At 41.6% G+C, this 19,190-nt stretch overlaps 1 protein-coding gene across 1 annotated transcript in view; it reads left to right on the forward strand.

Moving 5' to 3' along the window:
- Window positions 1–19,190, forward strand: part of LOC127659557 (platelet-derived growth factor C-like) — a 69,924-nt gene that overhangs the window by 43,259 nt on the left and 7,475 nt on the right. Inside the window, exons 2-3 of the mRNA XM_052149425.1 lie at window positions 251–446; window positions 10,563–10,743. Of these exons, the coding sequence (XP_052005385.1) occupies window positions 251–446; window positions 10,563–10,743 (377 nt within the window). The remainder of the gene's footprint in view (window positions 1–250; window positions 447–10,562; window positions 10,744–19,190) is intronic.

A 19,190-nucleotide genomic window follows, 5' to 3' on the forward strand; every position in this document is an offset into this window, starting at 1 on the left:
TGCTTTGTGTGATCAATTATTTATTGTTGCCCATGCCCAATCAAATCGCACAGTGCACTGCCTCCATAAACTTTCCTCCATAATCCATTTTATTTGTGTCTTGATGTAACACCCTAGGAGCTAAATCCTATTTGATGTTAAGTATTCTCAAATGACTGTACGTAATATGTCAGACCTGTTTTTGCTCAGCTTTGATGAGTTATGCAGGCTTTTAAACAATGCAATAAACCCTTTTTGTTTACCTCTGTAGGAGTTCAAGAGTCTCAACATGAGAAGGTCCTCAGTGTCACTGGGGATGGAATTATTCACAGTCCAGACTTCCCCAACACATATCCCAGGAATACAGTTATAGTGTGGAGGCTGGTGGCAGTCGCTGAAGGTTCCAGGATCCAGGTGTCCTTTGATCAGCAGTTTGGTCTGGAGGACGCAGAGGACGGAATTTGCAAGTAAGACATCCTGACCCTTTGGTCACTGGCCACACTGCACATGCACATTGGGGAAAGCCCATCTTAACATATAGAAACATATCTAAACATATAGAAACATATCTAAACATTGAATTCATTTTAACAAAAATCAGTTATTCAAGCTCTAGAAACATGTTGCTATTTTCACAATTATTTCACAATTATATATATATAAAAAAAGAAAATAATTCCTCATTATAACAACATGTTTGTTCCCATCCATTTAAATTATATAAATACATGGATTATAATACTTTCTGTAATTTCTACTCAATTTTCAGAATTTTCAGAATTTCACCTTAATTTTGAGTATCAAAGTGGGATTTTACTTGAAAGCAAGATGGTTGAAATTTTTTACAGAGTGCCGAAAGACTATTTAGGTCATCTTTATTACTCGTGTGGACTCAACATTAAAAAACTTTAAATACATTTCATAATTGCCATGTCTTCATGGTACCTGACAAAATAAAACAGATGTTAAACTACCTGCTTTTCAGAAATATCAAACTGTGACCATCTGGCACAAGCAGAAGATGGCAGTTGATTTAGACAGATGGGTTTCAATATTACATCAAGACTGGCATGAAATTATAGAGAAGAAAAGATTTAAAAGATTTGAGAGCTTGACACATTAATGAGTAGGAATGTGAATTGTGAGGAATTTAAGGATTCTGCTTTCTTAATGGTTCCATTAAAGATTCTTACATTTGAAAAAGACATATTTGGAAATAAGGAATGCATTTTATATGCATTTATTGCCAAAATATGTAAACTACAGATATGAAACAGATATGTCGAATTAGAGATAAATTAATTCCAATTCTTGCAAAAGGCACATTACACAGACATTCTAAATGACATTTTATAGTCTTTTTAGAAGTGTAAATGCAATACAATAATTGATCCTTTTTTAAACAAACAAACAAATTTACTGGCATGTTTCATTCATACTTTTATTAGTATATTTTATAAAAAAACAAATTGCACTGATTTTTAACAAACATGTACAAACGAAGATTTTTAGAAGGATATTTCAGCTCTGTAGGTCCATACAATGCAAGTTAATGGTGATCAAAAATGTGAAGTTACAAAAAGTATATAAAGGCAGAAATAAGTAATCCATAAGATTCCAGTGATTTAATCCATGTGTTCAGAAGCAATATGATTTGTGTGAATAATAAATAGAAGAATGTAAAAGTGGAGATTAATAGTAAAAGAGGACTTCAATATTGATCTTTTTCTCAACTACACCTATAATATATCTTCTGAAGACATGGATTTAACCATTGGATTCGTATGGATTACTTTTATGCTGCCTTTACGTTCTTTTGGAACTTGCATTGTGAGGACTTACAGAGCTGAAATATTCTTAAAAAAATATTTATTTGTGTTGTGCTGAAAAAAGAATTCATACTCATCTGTGATGGTATGAGGGTGAGTAAATGATGAGAGAATTTTTGGGTGAACTATTCCTTTAAATACAATTAACGGAAAATAAAATCTAAATCGCGATATGACCCAGTGCGATTTTCAAATCACGAGAGCTGCGTTTGAATTAAATAAATAAATAGTCTCATTGTGCTGCCCACTGTGCTGCGTCTATGTACACTGCTTTTTTATGTAGTGTGTAGTGCTTTCTTAAATACAACAGGCTCATTGTATTGTACATATGATTTCAGTGTGTTTCTGTGCTCCATACACACAAACCCAGATGTGACAGATGTGCTTTGAGTCCGGTTAAGTGTGCTATCGTGCACTGAGCGCAAGGGCTGGACTGGTAATCTGGCATACCGTGCATTTTCCGGTGGGCCGACGCACTTTGGGGCTGATCAGGGGTTGACCGAGTGGGCCAGTGGGTCGGCCACGAAACAGGCTGAATGGGCCACGATAAGCTAAAATGAACCGCCGTGTTATGCAGAATGGACCACAAAACAGCGCCGCGATATGCAGAAAAGGACATGTGATTTTAGGCCAGTTGCTAAGTGGGACTGCATAGTAAGTTAAGACATTATTACATAAATAAATGACTATTTTACAATAATAATATTTATAATGATAATTATTATTATACAATTATATATTTCTATAATAATTTATTTATTTAACATTATTATTATTTAAATAATATAATATTCAAGTTGACTGGGTTTAAAAAAATAATAATGAAAATTGTCTTGCCAGCTACTTATAGAGCTCCTCCTTGTGGCTTTATGTTAACAGCACACTAGTCAAAACTGCTTTGGACCCCTTTGCAATCACACTTATCTAAGATCAGTTCCTCTAACTATTTTAAGTACATAAATAATCAAATGTCCCTTAAATGTGCACATAACAGAACAGAAACCTAGATTTTCCTATATGAATTTGAACTTACTCATCCACTTTTTTACATCAGTGGTTGTAGCCTTGGGTTAGGAGAGTAGAGTTGTTGTAGGATGTAACCTAAAGAGAGTTGTTTTAGGTATGTGTGGTTTAACTCTGTCTGTGTATGTTTTTGTGTCTGAAAGCAATGAATTTGAATGGACTGGATTTGTAGTCTGAGATAATAACTATGCAAATGTTGTGCTGTCAATTTAATATATTAATATAATATGATTACTTTATATTAAAAAGCAATTCATAAATACAAAAAATACAATTAATAATGCTCCCTGACCTGTATGTACATTCCTTAATGAATAAATTACCTTTCAGTCTTGACACTAAATATGCAATCAATAAAAAGGTTACACACATTTAAATCTTGATTACAAGTATTTGAAGTCCAATGCTTTACTCATCTGCCACAAGAGCAGTGTCAACAAAAATTATGTGAACCCTTTGGAATTAGCTGGTTTTCTGCATTAATTTGTCATAAAATGTGATGTCATCTTCATCAAAGTCACATAAAGACTAAGCACAATGTGCAGTCCAGGCCCCAAAGCAGCAAACCAGCCCCAAATCATGATGCTCCCTCCACCGTACTTCACCGTTGGGATGATGTTTTTATGTTGTATGCGGTGACCTTTTTACACCATCCATAGTGCTTAGTGTTTTTTTCCAAACAATTCAACCTTAGTTGAATTCAATCATCAATTCAATCAGTCCAATGAAAGACATTTTTCCCATTTTTCCTTCATGGTGTCCTGCCATGGACACCATGCCAGTTAAATGTTTTTCTTATATAGAAAACTCATGAAGAGAAATGTTAACCAGTTCCAATTATTCCTTCAAGTCTGTAGCTGTCACTCAAGGGTTATTTTTAACCTCATTGTGCATTCTGCGGTGTGCCCTTTGAGTTATCCTGGCTGGACACCCACTTCTAAGGAGAGTAGCCATAGTACTAAATCGTCTCCATTTAAAGACAATTTTTCTGTCTGTGGACAGATGAATATCTAAGCTCTTCAAGATAACTTTGTAACCCTAGCTTAACGCAACAATTCTTAATCGTAGGTCTTCTGAGATCATTTTTTGTGAGGTACGATCCACGTCAGCAGATGCTTCTTGTGAATAGCAAACTCAAAATGTTTGAGTGCTTTTTATAAGTCAAAGTAGTTCTAACCCACACCTCCAATCTCGTTTCATTAATTGGATACAAGGTTTTCCAACTAATAATTTGTGTGTTAATAGTTCAATCCTTAGATGAAGATCAAATCAGATTTTAAGACAAATTTATACTTAATTGCAGGTAATTCCAAATTATTCAAATCCTTTTTCTTGCCACTGTGTGTAATGTCTTTAAATTATCTTCATTGGAGAAGTTTTCTCATTAAATATTGATATGACTAATTTGCATTTTTTTTTTTTTATTATTTAACCAGAAAGAAAACTCATTGAGATTAAAAATCTCTTTTCCAAGAGTGTCCTGGCCAAGACAGGCAGCAGCACAATTAACAAAGTTACAGGAATTAAAAACATATAACATATAACATAAACATAAAACATATAACAACTTTACGATGGGAATAAATAGTGAGTTACAAGGTCATAAAATATCAAAATTTCATAAATATTTACCACAAGTGATAAACAACAGGGATCATCTGAATAATCAGCAATCATAATCAGTTAATCAGCAATCATAATTAATTCATAAAAACTGTATTCTTGAAATAGTTCACAAGCATTCAGACTTTCAAATCATGCTTTCCCTTATGCATATAATCCCTTAATGTAGGCTACATTCACCCACATGCACACAAAATATTCAAATTTATTTGTATTTTGTAAAGAGATCAATGGAAAGGAGGAGGCAAGAACCGGCTTGTCAATATAAATAATATTTTTAATATAAAACTTAAGCAGACACAAACACACACATGACGGACATGTCCGTAAACTATCTCTCTCTCTCCCGCACAATCCTCCGCAGTCGACCTTTATCCATCTCAGAGGCTTGATGAGCCTGATAAGAGACCGGGTGTGTATGATCACGACCCGGCCCCGCCCTCCACCCTGCCACATATTTGTATTTAGCTTTTTTTATACAAATTTATTTAGTTTCTTTAAATATTCATAACCACCATACACTGCACACATCTGTTTCAAAAGTATGTACGGGAAAGGCATTAATACACATCGGTATGATGATCTTATGCCAGCTGAATGAAGAAAAAAGACCCTTCTGTTTGGATCTAATCAAAGTGGCTGTGCTGGAATAAACTGTAATAAAAGCTGCATGCTGAATCCTATCACACAGCCGCCAGCAAAGCCCAGTCCAGAAAGCAGGCAGGCCACTACACAACTGTCTCATCATCCTTTCTGTTTGTTCAGGCCGATAAGAATACTGGGCAGGATTTTCTGTACTTCTTAGGAAATTTTACAATGTTGGATTCTGTCTTGGTCTTTTAAGGGCAAATAAAAAAAAAAGATATAGTGATAACTATAAGGATTTTGTATTGTGTTCAACAGTATATTGTTTTGAGGTACAAATATATATACTGAGCTTTATATTGATTGATAAGGAGTTCCGTTGGAATTGCAATAGACTATATAATTCAATAGTTCCATTTTAATTGATGAACCTCATATTGTCAAATTGAGTTTTTGAATGGATCAAGTAATAAATAAAGCTATTGTTGTCTTTATCAATGTCCTTTGCCATAATGTTTACTTGAAATCCATAGCAAAACCTCTTTAATGTGATGATGTTTTAAGCATCCTTTGCTTAAAACATCACATTAGTTACCCCAAAAATTAAACTTCTGTCATAATTTACTCATTCCAGTGTTCATTTTTACAGTCTTTTTACAAAAATGTCCCTTAAATTTAGTCAATATTTCATCATGTCATATTTATTCATTTTAGTCAGTTTTACTCATACTAAAATGCCATATAATTCTAGCCAACAAAAATGAAATTTGAATTGATGATAATGTGCAAAATAAAGGATGAAACAAAGAATTGTAATTTTTGAGTAAACTATCCCTTTAAATAAGCACAGTAAATATTTTCATTTTTTAAATCTATAAAGAGATTTGGTGTTTTTGAACTAGTTCATGAGCAATTAGCTGAAATCTCTACATAGCTTGTTTTTAAACATTTGATTTAAAAAAATCTATGCTTGTTTTCTGATAATGTGCCATATTTTCCTGAAGATATTTGTGGCTCTCATGCTTCTGTACAGGATGTCCTACTTAAGGTTCTCACATAGTTTGTGTGAATGTATGCATACAAACCTGGTACTAGTGAAAGAACTTTACATTATTGATGAGCCATCTGCCTATAGTGTCATTGGGAACAAGACAAATCCCGATGCTGTGGGGGTGTTCTGAGAGAGAAGAGAAACACAAATTGAGAAAAAGCTGACTAGTTTATATATTTTAATATCAATAAGGTATCATATTTCTTTACCCAACAGAGTGTGAGCTGGTATTGCTATTATCATAACTAATATTGAATTACAATCGAAACCATTGTTGTGAGACACCTCACATCAATGAGTCCATATACAAAGATTCATCAGAGAGCTTTCATCCTCCAGGCCTTTTCCCTCTATGTATTGGCTTACTTACTATGTGTCAGAAAATCAAGGCTCCATGTCAGCGAGTGTGTCTTTTTTTAGTGTGAAGCATGACCGGCCTCGTTGTTTTCATTGAATGCGGTTTGATGCGTCATTGTCAGGCTAGGCGGAGAGTAAACAATTTCTCCAAAAAGCCAAAAAGGGGAAGTATGCCCGTCCAATCAAATGATTAGTACCAGGCTTTGGCAGCAGCCACTGAAACCAGCCTTTATTAAATACTGCAGGAACATTGAGTCCATCCAGGCAGGAATAACACAACCTCAACTCAAGCTGTTTTTTTCTTTCCTTTATTAAAAAAGAAGTTTAGGCAACTTTATTCAGGCCAAACTAAAAGGCTGTAATTTTGAGCCTAAAAGAAGGTCATGAGAGATGTAGAAAGACTATGGGGTGAATTTGCTAAACAGTTGTGCCACTTTAGCTTGTGGTTTTAAAGTCACTCCCATTCTTTACAGTGCAAAACACCTCTTTTCTATCTAAATAAGTCTTTTTTATAGAATGCGCTGGTGTCAGTACTATTTTCCTGGCACAGATAACATATTACCCACCACAGAACGTAGGTGGTAAATAAACTTTATTTAATAAGGAAGTGTGTGTAAATCGTTTTGTGATTATGACAGTAGTTGTTGTAGCTAGATACATTTTTGTGTTTTGTGTGGGACACCAAAGTGCCAACCCTGTGAGACATAAAAAATTGTCTTTTAATTAGAGCTGTCAGAATTAATGTGTTAATGCATGCGATTCATTAAAAAAGTTTAACACATACATTTTCCTTAATCCACCACTAATAGAGCATAAACCAGCACAAACACTGGTTGGAAGAGTGGAACCTTTGTAATGTTTCCATGTGTCTGCCCGGATGGATTAGACTGACGCACACTTATCAAAACATACACTACAGCTTTTCCCTGTTTCATGACCAAATAATTCTAAGAGGTCCTTTCTCCATAATTTTATGTACAAAACAAGCCCAGATGGGACTTGTGATAGAAATCAGGTATTTTTCAGTCTAAGTAAGGCGCATTTAAATTACCACAAAAGCACACCAAGTCTTAACTATCACCAAAACTCAGAATGAGATGGGGGTTTTTTTTTGTCTGCTTTTCATGTGGAGTTGAAAAGGGCATTGAGTTTTGTATGACGTTTACTCTCTGACGTGAGTCGTGTATGCAGCTTCACGATTGCTGGTGGAGGATGAGATTTTAAGAGATTAAATGCTCATTGCAATGAATATGCAACATATGGGGGGACTAGCTCTTTCAATTAGTCAAACTCCCATTTAAACATTGGGAAATGTTTAATGTTACTTGAATTGGTGCAATGTTGGTGCATCTCTATCAGAGGCGGCTGTGGCTCAGTTGGTAGGTCAGCGGGTCAGCTACTAATCGTAGGGTTGGTGGTTTGAATCCCGGCCCACACGACTCCACATGCCAAAGTGTCCTTGGGCAAGACACTGAACCCCATGTTGCTCCCAATGGCAGGCTAGCACCTTGCATGTATGAATATGTGTTTGAATGGGTGAATGAGTCACAGTGTAAAGCTCTTTGAATACCGTAAAGGTTAAAAAGGTGCCATATAAGTGCAGACCATTTACCATTTATACTGTGGAATCTTTGTTTTGAAAATGTTAATAAAGCAGTATATTGTTACATATTGTTTTATTTCCTTTCCTAAGATGGAAATAACTGTATTTTGACAGGAAAATAAGTATATATAGTGTAACATTTCAGCATTTCCAAAATCTGTGATTAATCGCATTTAACTACTAAAAATAAAATGTGATTAATCACGATTTTAAAAAAAATTATCAAATGACAACATTACTTTTAATTGAACTTTCAGATGCTTGGCAAATATTTAAAAAAATATTTAAAAAAAAAAAAAGTGTACTTGTGTGACCTATACCTGAAATATTACAGGTTGGTTGATGGCTAAGAAAAAGAGCAAAAATAGAAAAGAGAGAGGAGGTTACTTCTTTATTTTTAATATGCTGTATTTATCAGAAACTATTTATAAAGATGACGTGTGAATAATTTGTTACCCCCTTGTACCTGATAGAAATAATTTTTAGCACCACATATGAATATTTTTTATATATATATATATATATATATATATATATATATATATATATATATATATATATATACACACACATGCATCTCTGATTACATGTGGCATTGCATTCATTCATGTTTACCTCATCGCAAATTGCAAAAACCCAATTCTGTGACCAAGTTTGCATCAATATCTAATTTGCATAATTCCTTTAGTTAATTGGGTGCTAAAACAACACATATAGCACTTGAAAATATTAAACATCATTGGCAGGTCAATTAATTTTTAAGTGAAATCCCCCCTTATTGTATGTATCAGTATGTGAGTTTGCTGTGTGTGTACTTTGTTTAGACGAATATGTGCTTAATAGGTATAGTTACTGTACAGCTAAATAAAGTTGTGCAGTTTTTCCAGAAGTAAATTTAATTTGAATATCATTTGATTAGCTGTGATTTCCCTCAAGTAAATGTAGTACAAAACAATACTTCATTGCTGAATTGTGATTTGGGATACCTGCATAATCCCAAAGTCCATTATGTTTTAGCGTCACTGCAGTGTAATAACAGATACATTTAGCTCTCATGATTTCCTCTCTGTGGACTGAGGTGCCATCAGGGTGATTGTTATTATACATTTAGCCGTGCCTCAGTGCATAGCTTATTCTCTTCATTAAATGCTTGGGAGAATGGATTTATAGGTCAAAGCTATTGTAGCTTATGAAAAGTTAGAAGATAAAGATAAATAGAATGAATGAGTTTAAATGTCTATAGTCCCCCATTAATCTAATTCACACTTAATTTACTCCCAAGCCTTTTAGCTCAGTTTTTCTCTCAATACCCATATTATAATCTCTCTACTTTTCCCCTCTTTCCTCGCTGTCTCTGTGTCGGAGTGTTTGTTTACAGTACCTTTGTAAATAACCTAATTGCCATTGCTTCCTGTGGAGCTCTTCAAAGCATTAAACTTGCACTTAGATGCCTCTTAGCTGTAAATCGCCTGCAATCCTTCACACGGAATGATACGGGACAGTGATGAATTAACTGTAAAGGTGTGACAGACCATTTTACCACCTTTCAAATCACTGCATCGACACTTGCTACCCCAAGTCCAGGCTCATAACTGCAGCTGGTGGCCAACAGGAAGGACATGATATTGGATTTATGGCAGTGGTGATGAGGCACAAAAAGCATCAGGTGTGCTTCATCACACGTTGCCAGCAGGGCTTCATTGTTACCCTCCTTTTGGCCACCTTCTCCAGTTATGAGCCTGTACTTGGGCCAACAATTAGGAGAGCCAGGGCTTATGAGTATTTGAAAGAAGGCAGATTTTCTGACCATAGGACCACATTGACATTTTTTTTTAAATAATATATATATATATATATATATATATATATATATATATATATATATATATATATTGTATTTAGTTGTATTTCATTTTCTTCCAGCCGATGTAATAGTGTTAAAAATTACAGAAAATAAGGTAAGTTGAGTGATAGTTTCTAAAAATCTGATTATAAATTGCAATAAATGCGATTTGTAGCAATATCATACATATAATAACAAAATTATATATCTATTCATAAAAAATTAAGGTGTTTGCAATGTGATTGTGGTGAGCTAAGTGGAAATCTTTTAGTATGTGTAGTCAGTAGGCATGTACAGATATCACCACCCAGCATACAAATCTCAACAATGGTGACAATCAGCAAATATAATTTATTTATATTCGCAAGTGAATGTTGACCAGACCTTTCAAGCTCTAAATCCCACATAAAGGCAGCATAAAAGTAATCCATAAGATATGTATCTACAGAGCAGAGACATTCTTCTAAAAATCTTACTTTGTGTTCAGCAGAAGAAACAAAGTCATACACATCTGGGATGGTATGAGGGTGAGAAAATGATGAGAGCAATATTTGGGTGAACTATCCCTTTTAGGACTGATCACCCCATCTGGTGTAAATGACTTCAAGAATACGTTTGATAGCAATTCATGAAGATTTTGTCCTAACACAGTGTGCCGTGGTGTTGTAGGTATGATTATGTGGAGGTGGAGGAGCCTGTTTTAGGGATGGTGCTGGGTCGCTGGTGTGGCTCACAGGTGGTACCAGGGCCTCAGGTATCCAAGGGTAACCAGATCCTGATCCGCTTTGTCTCTGATGAATACTTCCCCTCCAGCCCAGGATTCTGCATCCAATACTCTTTGCTCCAACAGGTAAGAAGTAACTCACTTACTACTACTTATTACTGCTTATGCAACACTACTGAGTGGGTTGACTCTAAATTATCTATAATGACTCTCTGCTAGATGAAATTATCTCTGCACTTGAACTTAAATAATCAGAGAAGGTCAACACTGGGTATGCAATTTACCATACAGTGTGCAGAAGATCATAATAAGCATAATAAATGCAACTTAGTTAAGATGCAACTCCACTTTACTCTTTTTTTTACTTAAGGTTATGTTAGTTACATAGAGAAAATTTTATAAACAAAAATGTTTTAACAGATTTTAAGTAAATACAGGAGTGAGGAGACTCCCATCTTATTACAGTGTACATGTAGCTGCTGCTGTAATCATTGTTCCTCTGAAATGACCTGACACGTTGGACATTTCAAGTTGCAATTATATTCTTACCTCAGAGACCTTCTCCTCAATGTTATACTTAATGTGGTGATGAAAACCACAGCAGGGCGGGCTACAGTATTTTCCACATTTGCTGTGGTTCACTTTCCTGCCTTTAATTTACACCCTGACAGGCGTCACATGGCACATTTGAAAAGGATTTTCCCCTCAAATGATTTAATAGACATGCTTGGCTTTGATGTGTGATGCCTGTCAAAGTTTTATGACTCCACTTTCCTCTACATTTGTTTACTGAGCCTTCAGAGCGTGTCTGAACACTTTGCTACGCTGGTGAATATTGGTACCATTGTTCTCTTACGAGAGGTTCTCTCGTATTGCTAGCTTACGCTACGGGAAAGATTCATCTTTTCTGAGATATTGAAGCCAAAAAATGATCCTTAATTTTGTATCCATTGTCAACGCAGTGCAGCAACTGCATACCTTGAGCGGGCTAGCTAGCGAGCTCATAGGTTGCTCTGCGGCAACTGCTGCAGCCTATAGACGAACTTGAGTGAACTTGCGTCCAGTGACAGGCGCCCGCGCCGTCACTGCATCAAAGCCCGCCAAAATGGGCGTGGCTAGAGTGCATATAAGCGTAAGTTCGTAGGCTGGAACCCTGATTTTCATCTATTCAGCGAAGCTCTTCGCATCTCTGAACTGCAGAAGCCGCGTCGCCGTTCGAGGGGCATCTAGCAAGCTTGGACAGCGCTCGAAGAAGCCGGCCGTCTTCGCCACCTTCAGCCATCCTGCGAGCTACGCCATCCGGCGACGTATCCTTTTTAGAGCAAGCAAGTTCCTCAGCGAACTTCACAAAAAGAGCAACGAGCGTCTTTTTTAAGATGCCTCGCACCACCTGCGCCTCATGCCGCGCCCCTCTCAGCGCCGGAGACCGCCACCTCATCTGCGCTCTCTGCCTGGGACTGGAACATGCAGAGCTCGTCCTCGCTGACGGCGGATGCGACCTCTGCGAGGAGCTTCCGATGTCGACCCTGCGGGCTGGACTCGAAGCACTCAAAACCGAAGCCGCCGCGCCGCCTTTCGTTTCGCCACGCAGAAAGAAGCGCCGCTCCCAAAGGCTGCCGGAACCAGTGTTAGAAGCGACTACCTCGCCGGAGCCTCTCCCTCGAGCCTCGCTTTCACCCTCCCCGCCCTCCCGGGACGCGCAGTTGCCGCCGAGCGGCCGCACTGTTGCCATCTTGGATGACGAGGCGGAAGATAAGGGCTGCTGTTACATCATGGCTTCGGACAGCGAGGAGTGGTCAGGCTCCCAAGCCTCCTCCTCGGCCCAGGAATCCAGCAGGACCCGCGCCGGAGTCGAGGAAGAACTAACGCGCCTCCTCACACAGGCCGTCGAACGCCTCGGGCTCGAGTGGTCACCGCCCTCTGAACAGGCTCCCAACAGACTCGACTCTGCTTTCTTCAGAGCCGTCGACGCGTGGCGCCCGCGGCCCGGGCCGCGCCCTTCCTGACGGAACTCCACGCCGAGCTCTCTAAATCGTGGAACGCGCCTCTCTCGGCCAGGAACCGATCCCACGTCTCCACCTCTCTTGCTCTGGTGGACGGCGCCACCGAGAGGGGCTACTCTTCCATCCCCCCGGTCGAGGATTCGGTAGCAGCACACCTTTGCCCGCCCTCCGCGAGATGGCGGTCTAAGCCAGTGCTCCTGTCTAAGGCCTGCAGAACTACTTCCGCCTGTGTTGGCCGCGCCTATGCCGCCGCCGGCCAAGCCGCATCTGCTCTGCATTCCATGGCCGTTTTACAGATCCTCCAAGCGGACCTTCTCCGGGAATGGGATGAGAAAGGCAGGCACCCAGAGGCTGTTTCAGATCTAAGGAGCACGACGGATCTCGACCTTCGCGCCACCAAAGCTGCAGCTCAAGCCCTAGGGAAGTGCATGGCCGTGCTGACTGTGACCGAGAGACACCTATGGCTAACACTAGCCGATATGGGAGAAGCTGAGCACTCCACGTTCCTCAACGCGCCGCTCTCTCCGTCCGGTCTCTTCGGTTCCGCGGTGAGTGGCATTGTTGACCATTTTTCGGAAGTCCAGAAAGCCACTCAAGCCATGAATCTCTTCCTGCCTCGTCGCGCTAGCTCCTCTGCAGGCTGCCCACGTGACCAGCCTCCTGCACGAGCCTCTTCACAGCGCCCAGCTCAGCAAAGCCAGACTTCTCAGCGTTGACAGGGCGGCCGCCCTAGAACGCGCTCAGACAGCCGCCGCAGACCGCCGCCCCCCTGCGGGCCTCGGCCTAAGATTGCGCTGAAACCTGAGCAACCGAAGTCCTCCTAGCTTTGTTAAAGAAACGACGGCTCAGTCCCGCCGCGGCCGGACCACCGTCAAAGCTTCGCCCCCTGTCAGTCCCCTTCTCTTAGGCTACTGCAGTGGTGGATTCAGCAGCCAACAAGCCGGTGATACTGCCCGCTTGCCTGCACTCAAATGCCGTTTTCACGGCAAACAAAAGACATTTTGTGAAAAGCAAACATGCCTTATGTGTAGAAAATGTGCCCACAATCCAGTGTTCACCCCTACACACAAGCATTACACTTCCCGTGTCCCTATCAGAGCCCACTCACATAAAGCAGGCACAGCCAGCTCGAGTGTTAGAGTCAATAAACGTGCCCACGAATCCGTGCGCGCGCCCCTTCTCTGCCCGCTCTGTCACACGGCCAGTAAACACCTCTCTGTATGTAAGTCCCATGCCCGTGACTATGCTCGCGCATCACTTCACAGATGTGACTCTTTCACCATTCACCTCAATCGGAAAGTCACTCACAGAACAGCCTGTCCCTGCTGTCTGCGAGCAGTCATGCATAAGCACAGTAAGCGCGCTCACACATTCTGTTCAGCTCGCTGTGTGCAGCAATCAGGGCGACTTGGCCATTCACCCTCTAGCGTTACGCTTCAAAGCGTGGAAAGCTATCCCAGGGATTTCCAAATGGGTGTTAAGCACAATAAAACAGGGCTATTTGCTACAGTTCGATCGGACCCTCCCCACTTCAGAGCGCGGCTCGAAACTACTGTGAACACGGAAGCAGCCTGCATGCTTCGTTCAGAAATAGCAAACCTTCTGTGCAAAAGGGCCATAGAGAGAGTGCCACCTTCTCTGAGCGAGTCGGGGTTTTATTGTCTTGTCCCCAAGAAAGACCGTCCTTCCGTTCGGCCTGTCCTTAGCAACCCGTACTTTCATGAAGTGCATGGATGCGGCGCTCGCACCCCTGCGGAGTCAGGGCTTGCGAATTCTGAACTATTTGGACGATTGGCTGATTTTGGCACAGTCACATACGGAGCTTCTGTCTCACAGGACAGTTCTCCTCAGTCATCTGAACAGTTTGGGCCTTGCAGTCAATTGGACTAAGAGCTCACTACAGCCCAGTCAGGCAGTTTCCTTCCTTGGAATAGAACTAGACTCCATGGCGATGACGGCTCGCTTATCTACACAGCGCGCGCGCCGTGTTCAGCGACTAGCCGCGTCCTTTCAGATGAACAGCCTCACGCCTCTGAAAAAATTTCAGAGAATGCTAGGTTACATGGCCTCAGCTGCAGCAGTACTACAGCTGGGCTTACAGTGCATGCACCCACTTCAGCATTGGCTAAACACCCGCGCGTCTCGCCGGGCTTGGGCCATGGGCCGCCAGCCGATCAGAGTGACTCAGACCTGTATCTCAGCTCTGCAGCCCTGGGCAGTGGCCGAATGGTATCAGCGGGGAGTGACGATGGGAGCTGTATCTCGCCGAAAAGTCATCTCGACAGACGCGTCCAACACGGGTTGGGGCGCGGTCTGCGAGGGCTCTCCGGTTTTTGGCCTATGGTCAGTTCAGGAAAAGCTCCTTCACATAAATTGTCTGGAAATGATAGTGGTCGAGTACGCGCTTCCTCCCGGTCATTCAGGGTCACCACGTCCTGGTCCGTTCAGACAACAGATCTGTGGTATCCTATCTAAACCGTCAGGGCGGTGTCAGATCCAGGAACCTCTTCCATCTGACAAAACGCATACTGAGTTGGTCCCAGTGCCACCTGCGCTCGCTGAGGGCGACGGCCCAGACAGACTGTCCGGAGACAATATTTCCCCAGGGGAATGGTCCCTGCACGCTCAAACAGTCCAGAAGTTATGGAGTGTATTCGGCAGAGCAGAGATAGACCTCTTTGCGTCAGAAGAGAACTCTCACTGCCCAGTATTTTTCTCGAAAAGCGAGGACGCGCTGGCCCAGGACTGGCCCAACCGCCCGCTTTACGCCTTCCCTCCCGTCTCGCTATTGCCACAGGTAATGCAGAGGATCAGGGAAACGCGTCACTCGGTGCTCCTCATAGCCCCGCGCTGGGAGAATCAGACATGGTTCCCGGAGCTTACGCGGCTGTCACTGACAGCCCCGTGGCCCATTCCAGTGAGAGCAGATCTCCTCTCTCAAGCTCGCGGCACGATCTGGCATCCCCACCCAGAGCGCTGGGCGCTGCACGTGTGGGTGATCAACAACTACCCGTCGCTTTGCCAGAAGGAGTAATAAACACTATCATACACACTAGAGCCCTTTCCACGAGAAGACTCTATGCGTCCAAATGGTCTGTGTTTTCAAAATGGTGCACCGACAGAGACCTGGACCCACGGACATGTGGGGTGTCGTCGCTGCGCGTGTTTTTACAAGAGCTGCTGGATAAGGGCAGATCCCCATCCACACTCAAAGTGTACGTGGCGGCCATCGCGGCATTCGCTGAACCCCTGCACAGCCAGTCACTGGGAAAAAACGAGCTGGTCATCCGCTTCCTCAGGGGAGCTAGAAGGATGAACCCCCCGCGCCCCCCATCGGTTCCTATCTGGGATCTTTCCGTAGTTCTCGAAGCTATGAAAGCCCCCCCTTTCGAACCGCTTCAATCCGTGGATTTGAAATACCTTTCACTCAAAACCGTTTTTCTGACTGCCCTGTCATCAGTTATACGTGTGGGAGACCTTCACGCGCTGTCTGTCAGCGCTGCGTGTCTTGAGTTTGGACCAAGTGACTCCAAGGTCATTTTAAAGCATAGACACGGCTATGTCCCCAAGGTGATCGATACTCCTTTCAGAGCACAAATCATTTCCCTATCGCTGCTGCCAGCATCCGATAGCGAACGCGACGCCAATCTCCTTTGCCCAGTCAGAGCACTGAGATTGTATACTGCGCGCTCCGCCTCTTTCAGACGCTCTGAGCAGCTTTTCGTTTCGTTCGGAGGGCGCACCAAGGGTTTCGCCGCCTCGAAACAGACACTGTCTAGATGGATAGTGGACGCTATTGCTGCCGCGTACGCGTCAAAAGACCTACCATGCCCGTTAGGCATTAGGGCTCACTCCACTAGAGGCATGGCCTCCTCGTGGGCATGGTCCAGCGGGATTTCCATTCACGACATATGTGTGGCAGCGGGCTGGGCTTCCCCTCCACCTTTGTCAGATTTTACAATCTGGAAGTGCCCGCCCTGCAGGCGAAACTACTAGCGGTTTAATACGCTACAGCTCCCCTGGTGAGCTGCACTGATGGGACACATTCCACACAGACCGGCACCGCCGCTCTGTCTTTTCCTTCCCACTATGTGCTTATGTATTACACACACACTGGCCCGCACTCTTGCCGGCCAAATATTATTTTCCCCACTCACAAGGGCTCCCCCGGGTCCCCCCACCCCCGGGGCTCATGCAGTGGATGCTTGGCGCGCATGGCGTTGACAATGGGTTCCTGTAGCGTAAGCTAGCATGCGCAATACGAGAGAACCTCTCGTAAGAGAACAAATCGGTTACCTTACGTAACCTCGGTTCTCTCTAGAAGAGGGAACGAGTATTGCGTAGCCGGCCGTGCTCGCGCCACGAGCGATTTTCGCTTGATTCAATGAAAACCAGGGTTCCAGCCTACGAACTTACGCTTATATGCACTCTAGCCATGCCCATTTTGGCGGGCTTTGATGCAGTGACGGCGCGGGCGTCATTGGACGCAAGTTCACTCAAGTTCGTCTATAGGCTGCAGCAGTTCTGAACCTATGAGCTCGCTAGCTAGCCCACTCAAGGTATGCATTTGCTGCACTGCGTTGACAATGGATACAAAATTAAGGATAATTTTTTGGCTTCAATATCTCAGAAAAGATGAATCTTTCCCGTAGCGTAAGCTAGCTTACGCAATACTCGTTCCCTCTTCTAGAGAGAACCGAGGTTACATAAGGTAACCGATTCGTTTTCCATTAAACAAAGGTGTGCTTTATCTGCCTCTGCTAGATAACGTCTGCATCTATTACTTCTGTTTTGAGAATGGTTGCCAAAATTAGATAGGACAAATGTGACTGTGAATCATTAGAAGGAAAAGAAAAACTTCCATACAGTATAAAATTTCCATCTGATCTTTTCTCTGTGTTTCCATTCCCCCCCCCCAACACACACTCACTCACACTCACTCACACACTATTGGACATTCTTACAAAGGCATTGATTACCGAAATCCATTGCTTTTGTGTGAAGCTGCATCATTGGTGTGGTATAAATGACAGTATAAATGAAAGAAGAATGCAATATTCGTCAGTGCAATATAAACAAAAACTTACTGAGTGCATCTTTAACATTTTCACACGTGAGTGTCTCTTGGTTTGACGGATCCCCCACCATGAGTTCTTTAATGCATGCTATAATTAAAACAAACGTTACTGTACACTTTATAACAGATGCACTGAAGGTCAGATTATATATTATTAAACATATAATGTGTTTTTTAGATATTTGTAATGGTTGATTATGATAGAAGATGTGAACGCGGATGCTCTTGCTGACTATGCACGCTGCCATATTGTTTATTTTGCAATGCAGCATGGGATTCTGATTTCGTCATAGCCTAGTGTAATCACACCAGTTTGATCTGGTCAGTATGTGCGAAAGGGTTAAGGAGATATAAACGACTCAATAAATCACTTATGGAACTGGTACTTTTACATTTTTTGTTTATGCAGTTTTGATTGTGTTCAAGGGAAATCTAATTTCATTTCAATGCCTTTGATTTTGTTTTCAGATATAACATTAAGTATATTTGTATGTGGGGACTATGTTTAAGTGAGTGACTTATTTATACAAGGTGGTGTGTTTTCTTTGAGCAGTGTTCTGTTATTGCAGAGGAGTGTTTTGGCTGGCTCCCGGGCACATAGCTCACATCAGAGAAGGTGTGGCTGAATGGAGCCCTATTTATAGTGTTTGTGGAGGAGGATGTCGAGCTGGAACCTGCAATTCCAACACTGCTGCTCCAGCCTCCTCCAGTCCTGACTCACAGTGCTTTGTGTTTGTTTTCTTGTTCACCAAGCATTTGCTTTTAAGGGGCCTGTAGATGTGAGTTCCATCCACAAATTTTTTTGAACGTTTGGTTGTATGCTATTACAACACAGCAGTATTGTGTAGTGTATTTGATAACAGACTTTCTAGCTCTTACATTCTCAACAAAGCCTGTGGCTAGCTTATGTGAGTAACTCTGCTGCTGTTAAAGTCAGTCTCTATCTAGCAGAGAAATATGGCTGTATGTTTTTATAACATGTACATCATGCTACATATAAAGTTCACCTTCTGTCAACTGAATTATTTAACGGTATATTGCACACTTTCTGTGCCTTTAGCAACACTAAATGTAACTGCAAAAAATAATGGTTGTTTTCAAACAAGATTCCTGAAAACCTGAAGTAATCGCGTTATAACAGATGAACAATGGTGAGCGCAAACAGAGGTTGCATATTTTGTAATTTTTTTATACTCTACTGACGTTTGGGTGAAGGTGTATGGTAAATAAAATATGCATTCCTGTTCACTGTATTGTTTCATTTACAACTAAAAATACAACTCACCTTTGGTGCCACCAGAAACAATTTAACAGAAATGGGACACTTCTATTAAAATGAATGGGAGAAATTGGAATGCCCAACGGTCATCGGATGTAGAAAAGTCCTGCCTGACAGGTAAAAGAGCCAATCACCTTTTAGATACAGACATCACCTGTCAATCAGCTCAAGAACGCGCATGTGCATTAGATATACATGCTAGTAAAAATTTGTT

This window comes from Xyrauchen texanus, chromosome 19 (genome assembly GCF_025860055.1).
Source record: "Xyrauchen texanus isolate HMW12.3.18 chromosome 19, RBS_HiC_50CHRs, whole genome shotgun sequence".
Classification (NCBI taxonomy): domain Eukaryota; kingdom Metazoa; phylum Chordata; class Actinopteri; order Cypriniformes; family Catostomidae; genus Xyrauchen; species Xyrauchen texanus.